The following is a 17618-nucleotide window of genomic DNA, read 5'->3' as shown; positions in this document are numbered from 1 at the left end:
CACTGTGCAAGCACGATATCCTGAAAATCCCGAAGCATAGGGAAAGAGCGGTAAGCAGAGTGGATCCCCCTGAGCAAGGGGTCCACTGTATGCGGGGGCTCCGACACAGTGTCCTCAATTCTCAACACATGAAGCTCATCCCGCTGAAAACTACACACCATGAACACGTCTTCAGCAGGCAGGCACTCGAAACCACCACTGGCGGAATCTGGCCCCCCCAAGAGGAATCTGGAGGTCTCCCCAGAGGTCTAGGGCCTCATCTAGCACATCCTGCTCCTCGTGACAAAAAAATCCATGTCCCAAGAGACCCGAGGTTGCTTGGACGAAAGAGTAGAGGGGGGTGGCAAAACAGGCGCTGTCTGGGGCCAAACTGGAGAAGACCATCAAGGGTACTAACACCCCTCCCCGAGACTCCCATATCGGAAACAGGACCTCCAGCCGCCAGCACACAAGACTTGCAAAGTACTAAAAATAAATTCGGGGGGAGCTCCCACCCCCACCCCGGCAGCCCCAAGGGACTCCCTACCACAGCAGGGGCAAGATGCTGAGAAGATGGAGGTGTTTCTCGCCCAAATCAGGCCATAAACAGTCAAAATCAGAGCTAGCGGCCTGCATCGTCTGAAAAGCCTGGGCGTTTTCTGACGCTAAGGCCAACAAGCTCTCCATCGTGGTAAGGGAATCCCCATCCACTCCGGCAGTAAGGGAATCCTTTGTACTCTGACCGTCGACAGCTGGAAAAACTCCCCCGTGGGCAGCAGGGGCAGCACAGCCTGCCCCTGAAATCATGCCCGACTCGCAAAGCACTTGCAGCGGGGTTCCCTGGCCACCAGCACCCAATGCCGACGAGGATCCCGGGCAAGATGGTGGAAGCACTGATAAAAAACAGCATCAGTGAGCACATAGACAGAAATAAGCTACTGAAAACGACCCAACACGGCTTCTGCAAAGGAAGATCATGTCAAACGAACTTACTACACTTCTTTGAAGAGATAAACAGACAGAGGAGATTCCATAGACATCATTTATCTGGACTTCCAAAAAGCCTTTGACAAGGTACCCCACGAGCGGCTTCTTAGGAAGCTGTGGAACCACAGGGTGGAAGGCGACGTACACAGATGGGTTAAGCACTGGTTGGCAGGCAGGAAGCAGAGGGTGGGAGTGAAGGGCCACTACTCAGACTGGAGAGAGGTCACAAATGGTGTTCCGCAGGGGTCAGTACTTGGACCGCTGCTGTTCAGTGTATTTATTAATGACCTAGAAACGGATGAAGTGTGAAGTTATAAAATTTGCGGATGACACCAAACTCTGTAGCAGGGTAAGAACAGTAGCGGAATGCGAAGAATTACAAAGGGATCTGAACAAGCTGGAGGAGTGGGCAAATAAATGGCAGATGTGGAGAAATGCAAGGTCATGCATGGTAGGGAATAAAGAACCCGAGGTTCTGCTACAAAATGGGGGGGTTGGTACTGGAGGAAAGTAACCTTGAAAAGGACTTGGGAGTGCTGGTGGACACCACAATGAAGCCATCAGCACAATGCGCAGCGGCCTCAAGGAAAGCAAACAGAATGTTGGGTATCATCAAGAAGGGTATTACAACCAGAACGAAGGAAGTTATCCTGCCACTGTATCGAGTGGTGGTGCAACCGCATCTGGAGTACTGTGTTCAGTAATGGTTGCCGTATCTGAAGAAGGATATGGCGATACTTGAGAGGGTCCAGAGAAGAGCTACACATATGATAAAGGGTATGGAAAACCTGTCATACGCAGACAGGCTAGAGAAACTGGGGCTCTTCTCCCTGGAAAAGTGGACACTCAGAAGAGACATGATAGAGACATATAAGATCATGAAGGGCATTGAGAATGTGGAGAGGGACAGATTCTTCAGCCTACGGGGAACTACAAGAACAAGAGGGCACTCCGAGAAACTAAAAGGGGACAGGTTTAGAGCCAATGCCAGGAAGTACTTCTTCACTCAGAGGGTGGTGGATACCTGGAATGCTCTTCCGGAGGGTGTGATAGGACAGAGTACTTTACAGGGTTTCAAAGAGAAATTGGATAAATTCTTGAAAGAAGTTATTGAGGGATATAGATAGGGAAGATATAGGATAAAGAAGGGTACAGTTAGAAGGATATAGATAAGGAAGGATAAAAAGGATTGAGGGATATAAGGGATCACTTACAGGTCATGGACCTGATGGGCCGCCGTGGGAGCGGACTGCCGGGCGAGATGGACCTCTGGTCTGACCTGGCGGAGGCAATTCTTATGTTCTTATTCCCCACCACTCCAACCTGTGCAGCGCTTGCACAGGCTGGCCACGAGTGCCTCACAGTTGGAGCACAATTAGCACTTCTCCCCCTGCCGAGTGCTCATTGTGCTACAAACCGCCCTAACTGGAAAAACATAGAAACATAGAAATTGACGGCAGAAAAGGGCCATAGCCCATCGAGTCTGCCCATACCAACTCCCTGATTCTTACTCCCCTATAGATCCCACATGAATATCCCATTTTCTCTTAAAATCTGACATTCTGTTGGCCTCAATCACCTGCTGAGGCAGCTCGTTCCAATGATCGACCACCCTTTCGGTGAAGAAGTACTTCCTAGCATCACCTTGAAATTTCCCTCCCCTGATTTTCAGCGAGTGTCCTCTGGATACCATGGGCCCTGTAAGACTGAAGATATCATCTTTCACCTCTATACGCCCCGTGATATATTTAAAGGTCTCAATCATGTCCCCCCTTTCTCTTCGCTCCTCCAGTGAGTACATCCGCAGTTTTTTTAGCCTTTCTTCATACGTGAGATCTCTGAGCCCCAAGACCATCCTGGTAGCCATTCGCTGAACCGACTCAATTCTCAACACATCTTTCCGGTAGTGTGGTCTCCAGAATTGAACACAATACTCGAGATGAGATCTCACCATGGATCTGTACAGTGGCATTATAACTTCAGGTTTTCTGCTGACAAAACCCCTACGGATGCAGCCCATCATTTGTCTTGCCTTGGACGAAGCCTTCTCCACATGATTGGCAGCCTTCATATCATTGCTAATGATCACTCCTAAATCACGTTCCACCGTGGTCCTGGACAAGGTTTAACCATTTAGTGTGTAAGTTCTGTGTGGATTTTTTTTGCCTAGGTGCATTACTTTACATTTTTTAGCATTGAAGCCTAACTGCCAAGTTGATGACCACTGTTCCAGCTGCCGTAGGTCCTGCGTCATAAAGTCAGGCACACTGTTTTTGTCTACTATGTTGCATAATTTGGCGTCGTCAACAAACAGTGATACTTTTCCTCTAAGCCCTTGGGTCAAATCTCCTATGAATAAATTGAATAGAATCGGCCCTAAGATGGAGCCCTGAGGTACTCCACTCATCACTGCTGACGTTTTGGAGGGGGTACCGTTTACCATCACCCTTTGAAGCCTACCATCTAGCCAATCCCTTACCCATGTAGTGAATGTATCCCCTAATCCCATCGATTTTAGTTTGTTCAACAGCCTGCGGTGTGGGACGCTATCAAAAGCTTTGCTGAAGTCCAAATATATCACATCCAGGGACTCCCCGGCATCCAGACGACTGGTCACCCAGTCAAAGAAGTCAATCAGATTAGATTGGCAGGACCTTCCCCTGGTAAATCCGTGTTGGTGTGGATCACGTAAATTTTCTTCGTCTAGAGTTTTGTCAAGTTTCTGTTTGATTAGTGTTTCCATGAGTTTGCACACTATGGATGTAAGACTCACCGGTCTGTAATTTTCTGTCTCTGTTCTGCAGCCCTTTTTGTGGAGTGGAATTACGTTAGCTGTTTTCCAGTCTAGGGGTACTTTTCCCGTGCGCATGGAAAGATTGAAGAGCACGGATAGTGGTTCAGCCAGAACTTCACTCAGCTCTCTGAGTACCCTGGGGTGTAGATCGTCTGGTCCCATGCCTTGCCGGTTAGATGAGAAAAAAAAAACAGCAAAAGACAGCAAATTGAAGGGAAAGGAACCCTTTTTACCAGCACAGCCTCAGGATTCTTTTTTCTTTTTTTTTTTTTGCAGGGCAATTTTTTTGATCAGAACAGACTCCACGACTCTCAAAGCTGGAGGCCTGACCAACCATGGGGGTCAGGCTGCCGGCTGAGGCATCACTACAAAAATGAGGGGAGGTGGAGGAAGGTGGGGGGAGGGACCCAGCATGCGATCCATCGGGTTTAACACTCCCAAGGTCAGACGGATACCCAAACAGGATCCGTCCAAGCTCCGTCTGGCACGAAAGGGGACCCAGGAGTCCTAAACAGGGGGAGCTAACTTTGTCTTACTACTCTGCTGGAGACTGAAAAAGACTGGATGGTTAGAGGAAGCCTTACCTTGAAAAGAGGAGACTGCGAGGGGACATGATCAAAACATTCAAAATACTGAAGTGAATAAACTTAGTAGAGAAAGACAGACTGTTCACCCTCTCCAAGGTAGGGAGAACGAGAGGGCACTCTCTAAAGTTGAAAGGGGATAGACTCCGAACAAACGTGAGGAAATTCTTCTTCACCCAGAGAGTGGTAGAAAACTGGAATGCTCTTCCGTAGTCTGTTATAGGGGAAAACACCTTCCAGGGTTTCAAAAAAAAGTTGGACAAGTTCCTGCTAAATTGGTGAGACTGGACTCATTTGGAGCACTGATCTTGACCTTGGGGCCGCCGCGTGAGCGGACTGCTGGGCAGGATGGACCATTGGTCTGACCCAGCAGCGGCAATTCTTATGTTCTTAAACAAGTTTTGGTCTCAGTCTCCACCTGCTGGTCACAGTGAGATATCACGTTTCAAGTTTATTAAAATTTGGATAAAACGCTAATCATGAATTCTAAGCGTTTTACAATTTATATTAAAAAAGGGGAAAACACTAAACAATACTTGACAAACATAATAGACAATAGGAAAGTGGGGAGAACTACAATTTTAAAAGCAAATAAAACATATAATCCATCTGTGAAGATCTAGCTATACTGGTCTACCAGGCATTACAGAATAGTTCTATGGGAGTAGCAATCGTTATTCTAGGATAATTCAAAAGTTTCAGATTAAGAAATAGAGTATACTATAAAAGTTCTCCAATTTCCTGTGAAAAATCATTTTATCTTGTATCAACATAGTTTTGAATTTGCTTCAAATGGGAAGGCTGAGTGGCCAGTTCGATCTTCCATTTCCAATGATTGATGGAGGTCCGCATCCAGTTCTAAAGTCCTCTCATGAGCCTCTTCAGCTCGATCATAGAGTTGTTGAAGTTTTTTTAATCTAAAGCGGCATCAACCACCACAGTAACCTCAGCCATGATTTTGGCCATCCAGGCCGAGCTGACGGTATTAGTCGATGGAGAAAGCAGAACCGCCATTTTTTGAGTCCGCTTGATGCTGTTTATGTTGATCCTTCTTTACAGTCTTAGAGGCTATGAGGAACCAATATACGAAATTAGCGCTTGTCCAGGGAATCAAAACCCAAATGCTACCGAATCATGCAGATAAAAAGCAAGGATTTGGAAGGGTTGCACAGAGCTCAGCTCAAACCCTGCTGCTCTGTAGCATAGCAACATGTGACCCCCCATTTTTATGACTTTATCTCCCCACCTGCCCCATGTGTCTTTGTCTCTCATCCACCCTATCCCTTATACTTCCCCTTCCTGATTAGTTCCCAGCTACCAGTCAACCTTCTAGGCAGAGATTTTCTCAGTATTGCTAAGCCTAACCTCAGCTGGAATCAAGGGGCTTTACGGTGTTCTATACATTTGTTACAGTTCACAGAGAGAGAACAGGATGAATTAAAAGACATCCCAACAGACCTGTGGGCAGTACCTGGGGCAAATATTGGGGTTCTTAAGGTACCACCTGTCAATATTATGGTAGATCCAGACTTACCACTGCCCCAAATCAAACAGTATCCTCTCAAGCCTGAAGCCATCGCAGGCATTGTACTGCAAGATCTTATCCAGCAGGGGGTGGTGTATGCCACTTCATCACCATGCAATATGCCTATCCTGTCGGTAATTAAGTTTGACAATGTGACTTATCATTTTGTGCAGGACTTGAGAGCATGAACCGGATAGTGTTGCCAAACTGTCCAGTGGTACCAGACCCACATTGCATCTAGACTATGATTCCGTCCATCTCGGCCCACTTTTCTGTTATAGATTTACGCTTCTCATAAACCTCTTCACCAATTCTCTATCCAGTTCAACCAGAAACATCAAGAAATGCCTTCTTATCCTTCCATCCCCTAAAGGAATAAAACACAAGCGCACATTCAGCACACTTATCACAAAAACCTGGAACAACCTCCCTACAGCAATCAGAACCAAATTTCGAAAAAAATGAAGAGACTTATTTTCAGGGCAACACTTTCCATTGACATGGACTGAGATTTAAATTCTTCAAAGTAAAATGTTGTAAAAATGAGGTAGAGAAGAGAAATTAGCCGAAGACCTTCCACCCTCCCTTTCCTCTCCCACTCTTCTTCTCTGCGTTTCTCAAATTGTACATCGCCTTGAACCTACTTAGGCCTAGAGCAACTGACAAATCTTAGATCAGATTTCAGCTCCGCCTTTTTCTCAGTGGCTTTCCACCCTGACTCGTATAAAATTTTCGCCTTCTCCTGTCAGTCCACCTGGCAAACTCTTTCCCAGAGATCCTGGACACCTTGAGAACTGGCTTGCAGGGATCTGACCCAGCACCATCCACCTTGGGTCGCTATGTAGATGATTTATTGTTATGTATGGATAACTTGGATGTTTGTAAACATGCTACTTGCATCAAACAGAGCTTAAGGTAAACAAGAATAAGCTACAGTATTGTAAAGATAATGTCATCTTTCTGGGGGTGAGCCTGACTAAGGAAGGGAAGAAACTAACTCCCGAAAGAATTTCTGCCATTCTTCAGGTATCCTGAGTTGCGTTCTTACCTGGGGCAGCATAGAGTTTTTCCAAAGCTTGACTGCAGTACTGTGGTTCCACTTCTGTCCACTGGCCAAAGTAGGTGAGACAAATGTGCCCTAGAAAAAAGAACAGGTTGTAGCACAGGTAGAGCTTTTAGATAGCTTTTCTAAAACATTTAAGGAGAGAACTTAAGATAGACAGCAAAAACTCCCAAGGGCAAGAATAGGGTTACCATATTTTTGAAGACAAAGAAAAGAGGACACATGACCCCACCCACACAACCCACAGCACCGCCCATACTCAACCCACACTCCATTCACAGCCCCGCCCACACCACCCATTTTCTTGGTCCCCCTTCTCATTTAGTGCTTCTCTTTCTCTGTCCCTTCCTCCAACCCTCCTGCATGGGTGCCCCTCTCTCTCCTTCCAACCTCCACTCCTGTTGTTTATGTCTCTCCCCTCCCATCCAAAACTACCCTACTCCATGCTCTTTTCTCCAGCACTCTCTCCTTTCCATAATGATTCTCCATAAGAATTGCCACTGCTGGGTCAGACTAGTGGTCCATCGTCCCTAGCAGTCCTCCTCCCTTTCTCCATGCTATTTCTCCATTCCTTTCTCCCTCCATCCATGCTGTTTCCCACGCCCTCTCTTCCTCCATTCATGTTTTCTGCAGCCCCTTCCCTCCCTCCCTTCATGCTGTTTCTCCAGATCCCCTCCCTTCCCTCTCCAACACTGCTTCACCTCATGACCTCTCTAGCTCATGACTCCCTACCTACCTCCTCCCTGGGCCCAGATTCTGCAATTGAATCCTGAGGCAGATAGTAGCAGCAACTAGGTAAGCCTTCTACCTCTGGCCTGCCCTGGAAGCTGTATCTCTGCAAGTCGCACAGGAATAGGAATTCACTGCAAAGAGGTGGCTTCCAGGGCAGGGAGAGTCAGGAAAACCAGCTAAACCCGGAACCCCCCCCCCCCTCATTTTTTTAAATACTGTCTGGATACCTCGACAGTACTTGAAAGCAAGGACATGTCCAGGTTTTCCCAGTTGTCTGGTAACTCTAGGTAAGAATTACACATCTCTACAGATAGCTGCTGTATCCAGACCCTGAATAGGATAGAAACATAAAAACATAGAGTATGACGGCAGAAAAGGGCCATCGGACCAACAAGTCTGCCCACTCGAAGAACCCTCCCCCTAAGCACTTCCTCAAAGTAAATCCACATGTTTATCCCATTTTTTCTTAAAATCGAGCACGTTGCTGGCCTCAACTACCTGAAATGGAAGATCATTCCAACGATCAACCACCCTTTCGGTGAAGAAATACTTCCTAATGTCACCATGAAATCTTCCACCCTTGATTTTTAACGGATGCCCTCTTGTCGCTGTAGGTCCTGTAAGGAAAAAGATGTCTTCTTCCAACTCAATACGGTCAGTAAAATATTTGAACATTTTTATCATGTCTCCCCTCTCTCTGCGTTCCTCGAGAGAGTATAGCTGCAACTTACCTAGACGTTCTTCATATGGGAGATCCTTGAGTCCTGAGACCATCCTTAGTGGCCATTCGCTGAACCGACTATTCTCAGCACATCCTTTTGATAATGTGGCCTCCAAAATTGAACACAATACTCCATGGACCTGTACAGCGGCATTACCACTTCAGGCTTTCGGCTGACAAAACTTCTTTGGATGTAACCCAGCAATTGTCTAGCCTTGGATGAAGCTTTCTCCATGTGATTGGCAGTCTTCATATCTTCACTACTCCCAGGTCCTGTTCTGCAACAATTCTTGTTAAGGTCTTGCCATTCAGAGTGTAAGTTCTGCATGGGTTTCCGCTACCAAAGTGCATAACCTTACACTTTTTTGCATTAAAACTCAGTTGCCAAGTAGTAGACCATTGCTCCAGTAAAAGTAGGTCCTGCATCATAGTGTCGGGCCCGGTAATTCTGCCCACTATGTTGCATTGTTTAGTGTCATCGGCAAATAATGTAATTTTACCTCGAAGTCCCTGAGGCAGGTCCCGTACGAAGATATTAAATAGGATTGGACCCAAGACTGAGCCCTGCGGCACTCCACTGATCACTTCCGACGTTTCGGAGGGAGTACCATTTACCACCACCCTTTGAAGTCTGCCACTGAGCCAGTCTTTAACCCATGCAGTCAATGTTTCTCCTAGTCCCAACGAACTCATCTTGTTCAATAATCTATGGTGTGGGACACTATCAAAAGCCTTACTGAAGTCCAAATACACGACATCCAGGGACTCGCCCTTATCTAGCTTTTTTGTTACCCAGTCAAAGAAGCTGATTAGATTGGATTGGCAGGACCTTCCCTTTGTAAATCCATGCTGGTGGGGATCCCTCAGCCTCCCGTCATTTAGAATCGTATCTAATTTCTGTTTAATCAACGTTTCCATAAGTTTACACACTATGGATGTAATTTGCAGTCTCTGACCTGCAACTCTTTTTGTGGAGCAGAATGATGTTAGCTGTTTTCCAGTCCAATGGGACTTTTCCCGTGCTTAGGGAAAGATTGAAGAGCGCGGCTAACGGCTCTGCCAGGACATCTCTCAATTCCCTAAGCACTCTGGAGTGCAGTTTATCTGGTCCCATGGCTTTGTTCACTTTGAGCCTTGATAGTTCTTGGCAGACAAATATCGAAAGGCCCATCACATATGTCAGCTTGCCATTCATTTGCCATATTACAAGATCCTATATATTTAGAAACATAGAAACATGATGGCAGATAAAGGTAAGATGGCCCATCCAGTCTGCCCATCCGCAGTAACCATTATCTCTTCCTCTCTCTAAGAGATCCCATGTGCCTATCCCAGACCAAGTTTTCAAGTTTATTGTAAATTTGATTGAACGCTTATCAAAATACTCACGCATATTACAGCAATAAAATAGGGGTAAGAACAAAAATAAAAACAGAATTAAAAACAACAGTATTAAAGACATAATATACTCAGACGAACAAGACACAAAATAAATGTAATAAGAACAAAAAGGATAGGGGGGAGAACTACAATAAATACAGAAAAGAGAACATATATGGGAAAAAACCAAAAGGACTAAGGGGTTCAATAAGAAAAGAATAGTAGCATAGTTAGCCGAAAGCATCGATGAATAAGAAGCTTTTTAAAGCTCCTTTAAATTTATCTAAGTTCTGCTCTGCCCGAAGATAAGTGATTAATGGGTTCCAGAGTGTGGGTGCGGTCACTGAGAATATTGAATTCAGACCCAGTCTCTGTCTCCACCACCTCTTCTGGGAGACTATTCCACGCATCTACCACCCTTTCTGTAAAAAAGTATTTCCTTAGATTACTCCTGAGCCTATCACTTCTTAACTTACAGGGAAGCTGTGGAGAATCACTGCCAAGATACACCTACAGTGAGTAAGGACCACCTGGAAGACAACCACAAGGAAGAAATGGGTGTCACAGCAGCGAGACCTGGAAGCAGTGGAGGGAACCCACAGGAAGATGAGTCCGGTGCAAGGCAACGCCAGGATGAGGGAAGATGGTAGTGCGCATAGGACATGGACTTTTGGCTGGGGAGATGGACATACACCAGGGACACGGACTTGCGGCTGAGAGACAAGACAAGATAGAGAGGACAGCGATCGTCGTGGGGGACTCCATCATCAGACAAGTTGACATCCACATAGTGGGAGGAAGACAGGATCGGTTGGTGACCTGCCTAGCCAGAGCCAAGATAGAAGATATAGTGAGCCGCATTGACAGGATCATTGACAGTGTGGAAGAGGAAGATACGATGGTGGTGATCCATGTGGGGACAAACAACGTGAGCAACAGGAACTACAGCAGAGAAGGACTGAAGGACCAGTTCCAGATGCTAGGAGGGAAGCTGAAGACCAGAACGCTGAGGGTAGTGTTCTTGGAGATCCTGCCAGTACCCAGGGCTGATGAGAAGAGGCAGACAGAGCTGCAAGCAGTCAACGTGTGGATGAGGCGCTAGTGTGAGGAAGAAGGATTCCACTTCGTGTGCAACTGGACGACGTTCTGGGGGAAGAGCAAGCTATACATCAGTGGAAATGGAATGAGGCTACATCACGAGAGAAATTGAGTAGTTTTTAAACTAGGAAGACGGGGAAAGCCAACAGTCGACCAAGAGTCGATGATTCGGGAACCAGTATACACAGAGGATACCGTGCAGGAAGATAGCGGGGAAGACTCACTGTATCATAGGCAAGACAGAAATCCTGATGGATCAAAAGGGATACAAGAGGGAAGGAAATGCAAGAAAGTAACAGGCCACAAACTCAAGTGTTTGTATATGAACGCAAGGAGCCTAAGGAATAAGATGGGGGAATTGGAAGCTATGGCACAAAAAGATAACCCTGACATCGGCATCACGGAAACATGGTGGAATGAGGAAAAGATCTGGGACACTGTGCTACTGGGATACAAGCTATACTGCAGACAGAGTAGGTCAAAAAGGTGGGGGTATTGCCCTATACATCAAAGAAGTGTTTCAGAAAAGGCAGATCTTGTTTGACAAACTTGCTGCACTTCTTCAAGGGAGTAAACAGGCAGATAGACAAGGGTGACCCGGTCGACATTGTATATCTGGATTTTCAGAAGGCGTTCGACCAGGGCCGAATTAAAGGCTAGGCCCAGGAGGCACAGGCCTAGGGCCCAAAATTGTCAGGGGGGCCCCAGGGCTGGTGTTAGTGGGAAGCAAACAGGGCAGCTGCCTTGGGTCCCACAGATCCAGGGGGCCCTGTGGTTTGATCTTCTTTGTTAAACACCAAAATGTTCCTTTTCAGATGGGCCCCGACATGGCAGTCATTTTCACAAGCTGCCAGCGGCTGCCCAGAAGCTTTCCCTCTGTGGCGATCTGCCCTGTTGGAAATAGGATGTTGCGACAGAGGGAAAACTTTGTGGCAGCCGCCAAAAGTTGTGAGAACGGCTGCCATGTTGGGGCCCCTCTGAAAAGGAACATTTTGGCCGGGGGAGGGGGGGGAAGAAGCGGTCTGCTCCGGGTGCACTTCCTGAGGCCGGTCTCTCTTCTTTTCACCTCTTGTCGGCAAGACCCGCTGCTTTCTTCAGTTTGAGTTTTGTTATCCCGATCGATCAATGAGGTTCTCACGGAGGTTACTGCACAAGTTAAGTAGTCTGTTTTTTTTTGTGTGTGTTTTTATTCTCTGGTTACCTGCCCCCGATGGTTTGTTCATATGGAGGACGTTTTAGCTCATCTATAGAGCGGTTCACCTCTTTCTTTTTCTTTTTATACTTGGTGCTTTCCTTGTTCACTAATTCCAAACTTCCATAGTTCCTGAGAATATTTTGAATTGTAAAGTGCCATCACAGATGAAACTTTTGAAGGCTCTGGATTAGAAAATGTAGAAAGAACTCAAAGGGAGAAGATGAGACAAGGAGTGTTTGCAGTTTATTTCTAATCTGGATGAGTGGCAGAGACTGGATTTGGGCATCACTTTTTTCAGACTTTTGCTTTTTACTGCTAGGTCTGGTTATTTATACTGGTTGGGACAAGTGACATTAAATGCTTGTGAGCTGACACTGTTTTATCCTTTAATTGTGTTATGGGTCTTAGGACATATATGATATAGGCTGTAATGTCTGTTATTGGAGCCATAGACATAAATTGTACATAAATGCTACTCTCTGTTGACTTTCCAAGCCACAAATATGAAAATGAATCTATCAGCTATTTTCTAGAAGCTTCGAATGGTCGTTGTCAGAAAAAGGATGGTGGGCTCTTTCTTTCTGGATGTGAAAAATCAATAAAGTAGTAAAACACACTTTCACAAGAAAGAAGAACAATGTCATATATGAATGTAGGCAGTGCTGCTTCAGTTCAAAAGGGGTGTATTTCAAAAAAATGGAGGAAAAAGCCTCAGACAGATGCCCTCCCACCACCACAATGGTGGATAAAGGCAAAAAACCTCCATTGCACTCCCAAGTAAGAAAAACTATAAGCAGGGCTGTCTATGCAGAGTTGATAGAAGAAAAAACCTTTCAACTTATCTCTGTTGATCGGTACGCCAACGGTGGCCAGCCTTTCACTAACTTGCTGCCTCAGGGTGTATCACAATCCGATCAAGCTCTTAAATGGGACGTCGTAACGTCTCTCCCAAAAAGACTCTTTCTTTCTGACCATTTATTCTCTCTGGTTTCAGCTTGGTGGAACAGGAACACAGTCAATACCTGCTATAAGAACTGCTATCTTGGCTCAGACCAGCAGAGGTCAGCCTAGGTCACAAGTGCTTGGCAGGGCCTCAAAGAGTAAAGAGATAAGAAGTGGTTTTCCCTAAGTCTATTGGGTAATATTTTGTGGATTTCTTTTTCTCCAGGAACTTTATCTAAACCTCCTTTTTTAACCAGCTCCTCTGTCAGTCAAAAATATGTTTTATTGTTGGATTTAAATATGCTACCTTGTAACTTTTCTAGTGCGTCCTCTAGTCTCCTTTCACTGTGTTCATTTTATGGATCTCTCTCATTTATCCCCTCAGCCTTTTCTTCTCCAAGCTAAAGAGTCCTCAGCTCCTTAGCATTCCTCAAAGTGGACTTGTGCAATCTCCTTAATCATTTTGGTTGCCCTTCTCTGTACTTTTTCTAATTCAAAACAAAGAAAAAAAAGGGGGAAGAGTCCACAGTACAAAAGCTGTAGAGAATAAGTGGATTGATAGAGGAAAAGTGATAGCCAAAAAGAATACATGGAGTGGAACGTACTAGAGGAGTTACAGTTGGTTGACATAGAGTGAGGCAGTTGAGAGACATTGTAAACATGGTTATTAATAAAGACTTATATTTCGGATAGTATTACTGCCTTACAATATATTTGAATACTTTTATATACATATGGAAAGGGTTCAGAGTTAAAGTTCTGGGTGAGTAGGTAGGAAGGGAAGGAAGGGGGATTTGTTCAGAGATGTTTGGGGGTTGCTTTGAAGAAAAACTGCACTAGTATGCTAATCTTTGTTTGTTTTGAATTTAAAAAAAAGAAAGAAATACAAATGGAAACATAAGTAAATAAGAAAACAGATAAATAGGGTGGATATGGGCGGGAGGGGAGCCCAGTGTATCTGTGTGCCTAGGGGCCCTCGAAGAATTAATCCTGCCCTGCGTTCGACAAGGTTCCACATGAACGACTACTTCAGAAAATTGCAAGCAATGGAATCGAGGGTGAAATATTTACGTGGATTAAAAACTGGCTGGAGCATAGGAAACAGAAAGTGGGAGTAAATGGACAAGACTGGAAAAGCATCACGAGTGGAGTGCCGCAGGGTTCGATGCTTGGACCAGTGCTCTTCAACATTTTTATAAATGATTTGGACATTGGTACGACGAGGGGGTTGATTAAATTTGCGGACGATACGAAGTTATTCAGAGTAGTAAAGACACAAGGGGATTGCGAAGATCTGCAACGTGACATAATCAGGCTCGAGGAATGGGCATCACCATGGCAGATGAGGTTCAACGTGGATAAGTGTAAAGTGATGCATGTCGGTAACAAAAATCTCATGCACGAATACAGGATGTCTGGGGTGGTACTTGGAGAGACCTCCCGGAAGAGACTTGGGAGTTCTGATCAACAAGTTGATGAAGCCGTCCACACAATGTGCAGCGGCGGCGAAAAGGGCAAGCAAAATGTTAGGAATGATTAAGAAGGGGATCACTGACAGATCGGAGAAGGTTATCATGCCACTGTACCGGGCCATGGTGCGTCCTCACCTGGAGTACTGCATCCAGCACTGGTCGCCATACATGAAGAAGGACACGTTACTACTCGAAAGGGTCCAGAGAAGAGCAATTAAAATGGTTAAGGGGCTGGAGGAGTTGCCATACAGTGAGAGATTGGAGAAACTGGGCCTCTTCTCCCTTGAAAAGAGGAGACTAAGAGGGGACATGATTGAAACATTAAAAATACTGAAGGGAATAGATTCAGCAGATAAAGACAGATTGTTCACCCTCTCCAAGGTAGGGAGAACGAGAGGGCACTCTCTAAAGTTGAAAGGGGATAGATTCTGTACAAACGTAAGGAAGTTCTTCTTCACCCATAGAGTGGTGGAAAACTGGAATGCTCTTCCGGAGGCTGTGATAGGGGAAAACACCCTCCAGGAATTCAAAACAAAGTTGGTCAAGTTCCTGCTAAACTGGAACGTACGCAGGTGAGGCTGGACTCATTTGGAGCACTGGTCTTTGACCTGGGGGTTGCCGCTTGAGCGGACTGCTGGCACGATGGACCACTGGTCTGACTCAGCAGCAGCAATTATTATGTTCTTATTAGAACACACTGGAAATGAAAAATAAGGTAGAATCTCTAAGGGCCAAAATTCCGGGAACAAAAGGAATGGAAACAAAGATCGGCATCTCCCTACCAACCCTCAGGGCAGTCCGAGGAAACTGATGGAGAAATGATGGACGAGATTAAATGCAACTGCAAGGGAGGCAATGCATTTATCATGTGCAACTTCAATTATCCAGGGATATACTGGAACCTAGGCACCTCCGGCTGCAGTAGGGAGACCAAGTTCCTGGATGCTGTAGGCGATTGCTTCCTGGAACAACTCGTCAAGGAAAATACGAGAGGAAATGCAATTTTGGAATTAATTCTAAATGGACTACGAGGACTGGCACAAGGTGTAGAAGTAGAAGGGACACTGGGAAGCAGTGATCACAATATGATCCGCTTCAACCTGGACACAGGGGCAAAACATCAATCCAGAATGACAGCCACGGCACTGAACTTCCGAAAAGGAAATTATGAAGTGATGAGACTCATGGTGGGGAAGAAGATTAAGAAGAGGATAAGCACTATAAAATCGCTTACAGCAAGCATGGTCCCTTTTTAAGGACACAGTCACCAAAGTGCAAAATCTATATATACCGTGTATCAACAAGGGATCCAAGAGGAAAAAGAATAAGGAACTGGCGTGGCTCATTGTAGCGGTGAAGGAAATGATCAGTGACAAGAAGACTTCGTTTAAGGAATGGAAAAGATAAAAACGGACGAAAACTGGAAAAAGCACTAACAACATCAAAGCAGGTGCCATAAAGCAGTAAGAGGGGCTAATAGAGACTACGAGGAAAAAATAGCCAAGGAGGCAAAAAACTTCAAGCCATTTTTTTTCAATATATTAAGGGGAAACAACCCACGAAGGAAGCGGTGGGGCTGTTGGATGACCTTGGAATAAAGGGAGTGCTAAAGGAGGACAAAGCCATCGCCGACAAATTAAATACATTTTTTGCATCTGTATTTACCAAAGAGGATATACGCAACATACCGAAAGCCAACAGGCTATATGCAGGAAATGAAGACGGAAAACTGACAGGGTTGACATTCAGTCTAGTAGAGATATGCAGGCAGATTGATAGGCTTATAAGCGATAAATCACCAGGACCGGATAGCATCCATCTGAGGGTAATCAAGGAACTGAAAGAGGCTATAGCTCAACTGCTCCAACTAATAGACAATCTGTTGATCAAATCAGGAAGGATTCCGGAAGACTGGAAAGTGGCGAATGTTACGCCGATCTTCAAGAAAGGTTCGAGGAGAGAACCGGGAAACTACAGACCGGTGAGTCTGACCTCGGTACCGGGAAAGATGGTAGAGGCGTCATTGATCACCTAGACGGACACAATCTGATGAGGACTAGCCAGCATGGCTTCAGCAAAGGAAGATCTTGCTTGACGAACTTGTTGCACTTCTTCGAGGGAGTAAACAGGCAGCTAGACAAGGGTGACCCGGTCTACATTGTATATCTGGATTTTCAGAAGGCGTTCGACAAGGTCCCAAATGAACGACTACTTCGAAAAATTGCGAGCCATGGAATCGAGGGTGAAATACTCACGTGGATTAAAAACTGATTGGCGGATAGGAAACAGAGAGTGGGGGAAAATGGACCATACTTGGACTAGAGAAGCGTCACGAGTGGAGTGCCGCAGGGTTCAGTGCTTGGACCCATGCTCTTCAACATATTTATAAACGACCTGGAAATTGGTACAATGAGCGAGGTGATTAAATTTGCAGACGATACAAAGTTATTCAGAGTAGTGAAGATGTAGAAGTATTACGAAGACCTGCAATGTGACATAAACACGCTCGAGAAATGGGCCTCGACATGGCAAATGAGGTTTAACATGAATAAGTGTAAGGTGATGCATGTCAGTAACAAAAATCTTATACACAAATACAGGATGTCCGGTACAGTACTTGATGAGACCCCCCCCCCCCCCCCCAGGAAAGAGATTTGGGAGTACTGGTCGACAAGCCAATGAAACCGTCTCTGCAATATGCAGCAGCGGCGAAAAGAGCAAATAGAATGCTAGGAATGATTAAGAAGGGGATCACGAACATATTGGAGAAGGTTATCATGCTGCTGTACTGGGCCATGGTATGCCCCCCACCTGGAATACTGCATCCATCACTAGTTGCTGTACATGAAGAAGGACACGGTATTACTCGAGAGGGTCCAGAGAAGAGCGACTAAAATGGTTAAAGGACTGGAGGAGTTGCCGTACAGTGAGAGATTAGAGAAACTGGGCCTTTTCTCCCTTGAAAAGAGGAGACTGACTTAGTAGATAAAGACAGGTTGTTCACCCTCTCCAAGGTAGAGAGAACGAGAGGGCACTCTCTAAAGTTAAAAGGGGATAGATTCCGTACAAATGTAAGGAAGTTCTTCTTCACCCAGAGAGTGGTATAAAACTGGAACACTCTTCTGGAGGCTGTTATAGGGGATAGC

At 45.5% G+C, this 17618-nt stretch overlaps 1 protein-coding gene across 5 annotated transcripts in view; it reads right to left on the bottom strand.

The window, feature by feature from the left end:
* RPS6KL1 (ribosomal protein S6 kinase like 1) overlaps nucleotides 1–17618 on the bottom strand; it is a 139597-nt gene that overhangs the window by 45271 nt on the left and 76708 nt on the right. For all 5 annotated transcript variants that reach the window (XM_033953178.1, XM_033953177.1, XM_033953176.1 and 2 more), the window contains one exon: nucleotides 6918–7007. In XM_033953178.1, the coding sequence (XP_033809069.1) occupies nucleotides 6918–7007 (90 nt within the window). The remainder of the gene's footprint in view (nucleotides 1–6917; nucleotides 7008–17618) is intronic.

This window comes from Geotrypetes seraphini, chromosome 7 (assembly GCF_902459505.1).
Source record: "Geotrypetes seraphini chromosome 7, aGeoSer1.1, whole genome shotgun sequence".
NCBI lineage: Eukaryota > Metazoa > Chordata > Amphibia > Gymnophiona > Dermophiidae > Geotrypetes > Geotrypetes seraphini.
Note: the sequence above shows the minus strand (reverse complement) of the source record. Positions and strands in the feature narration are given on the sequence as shown.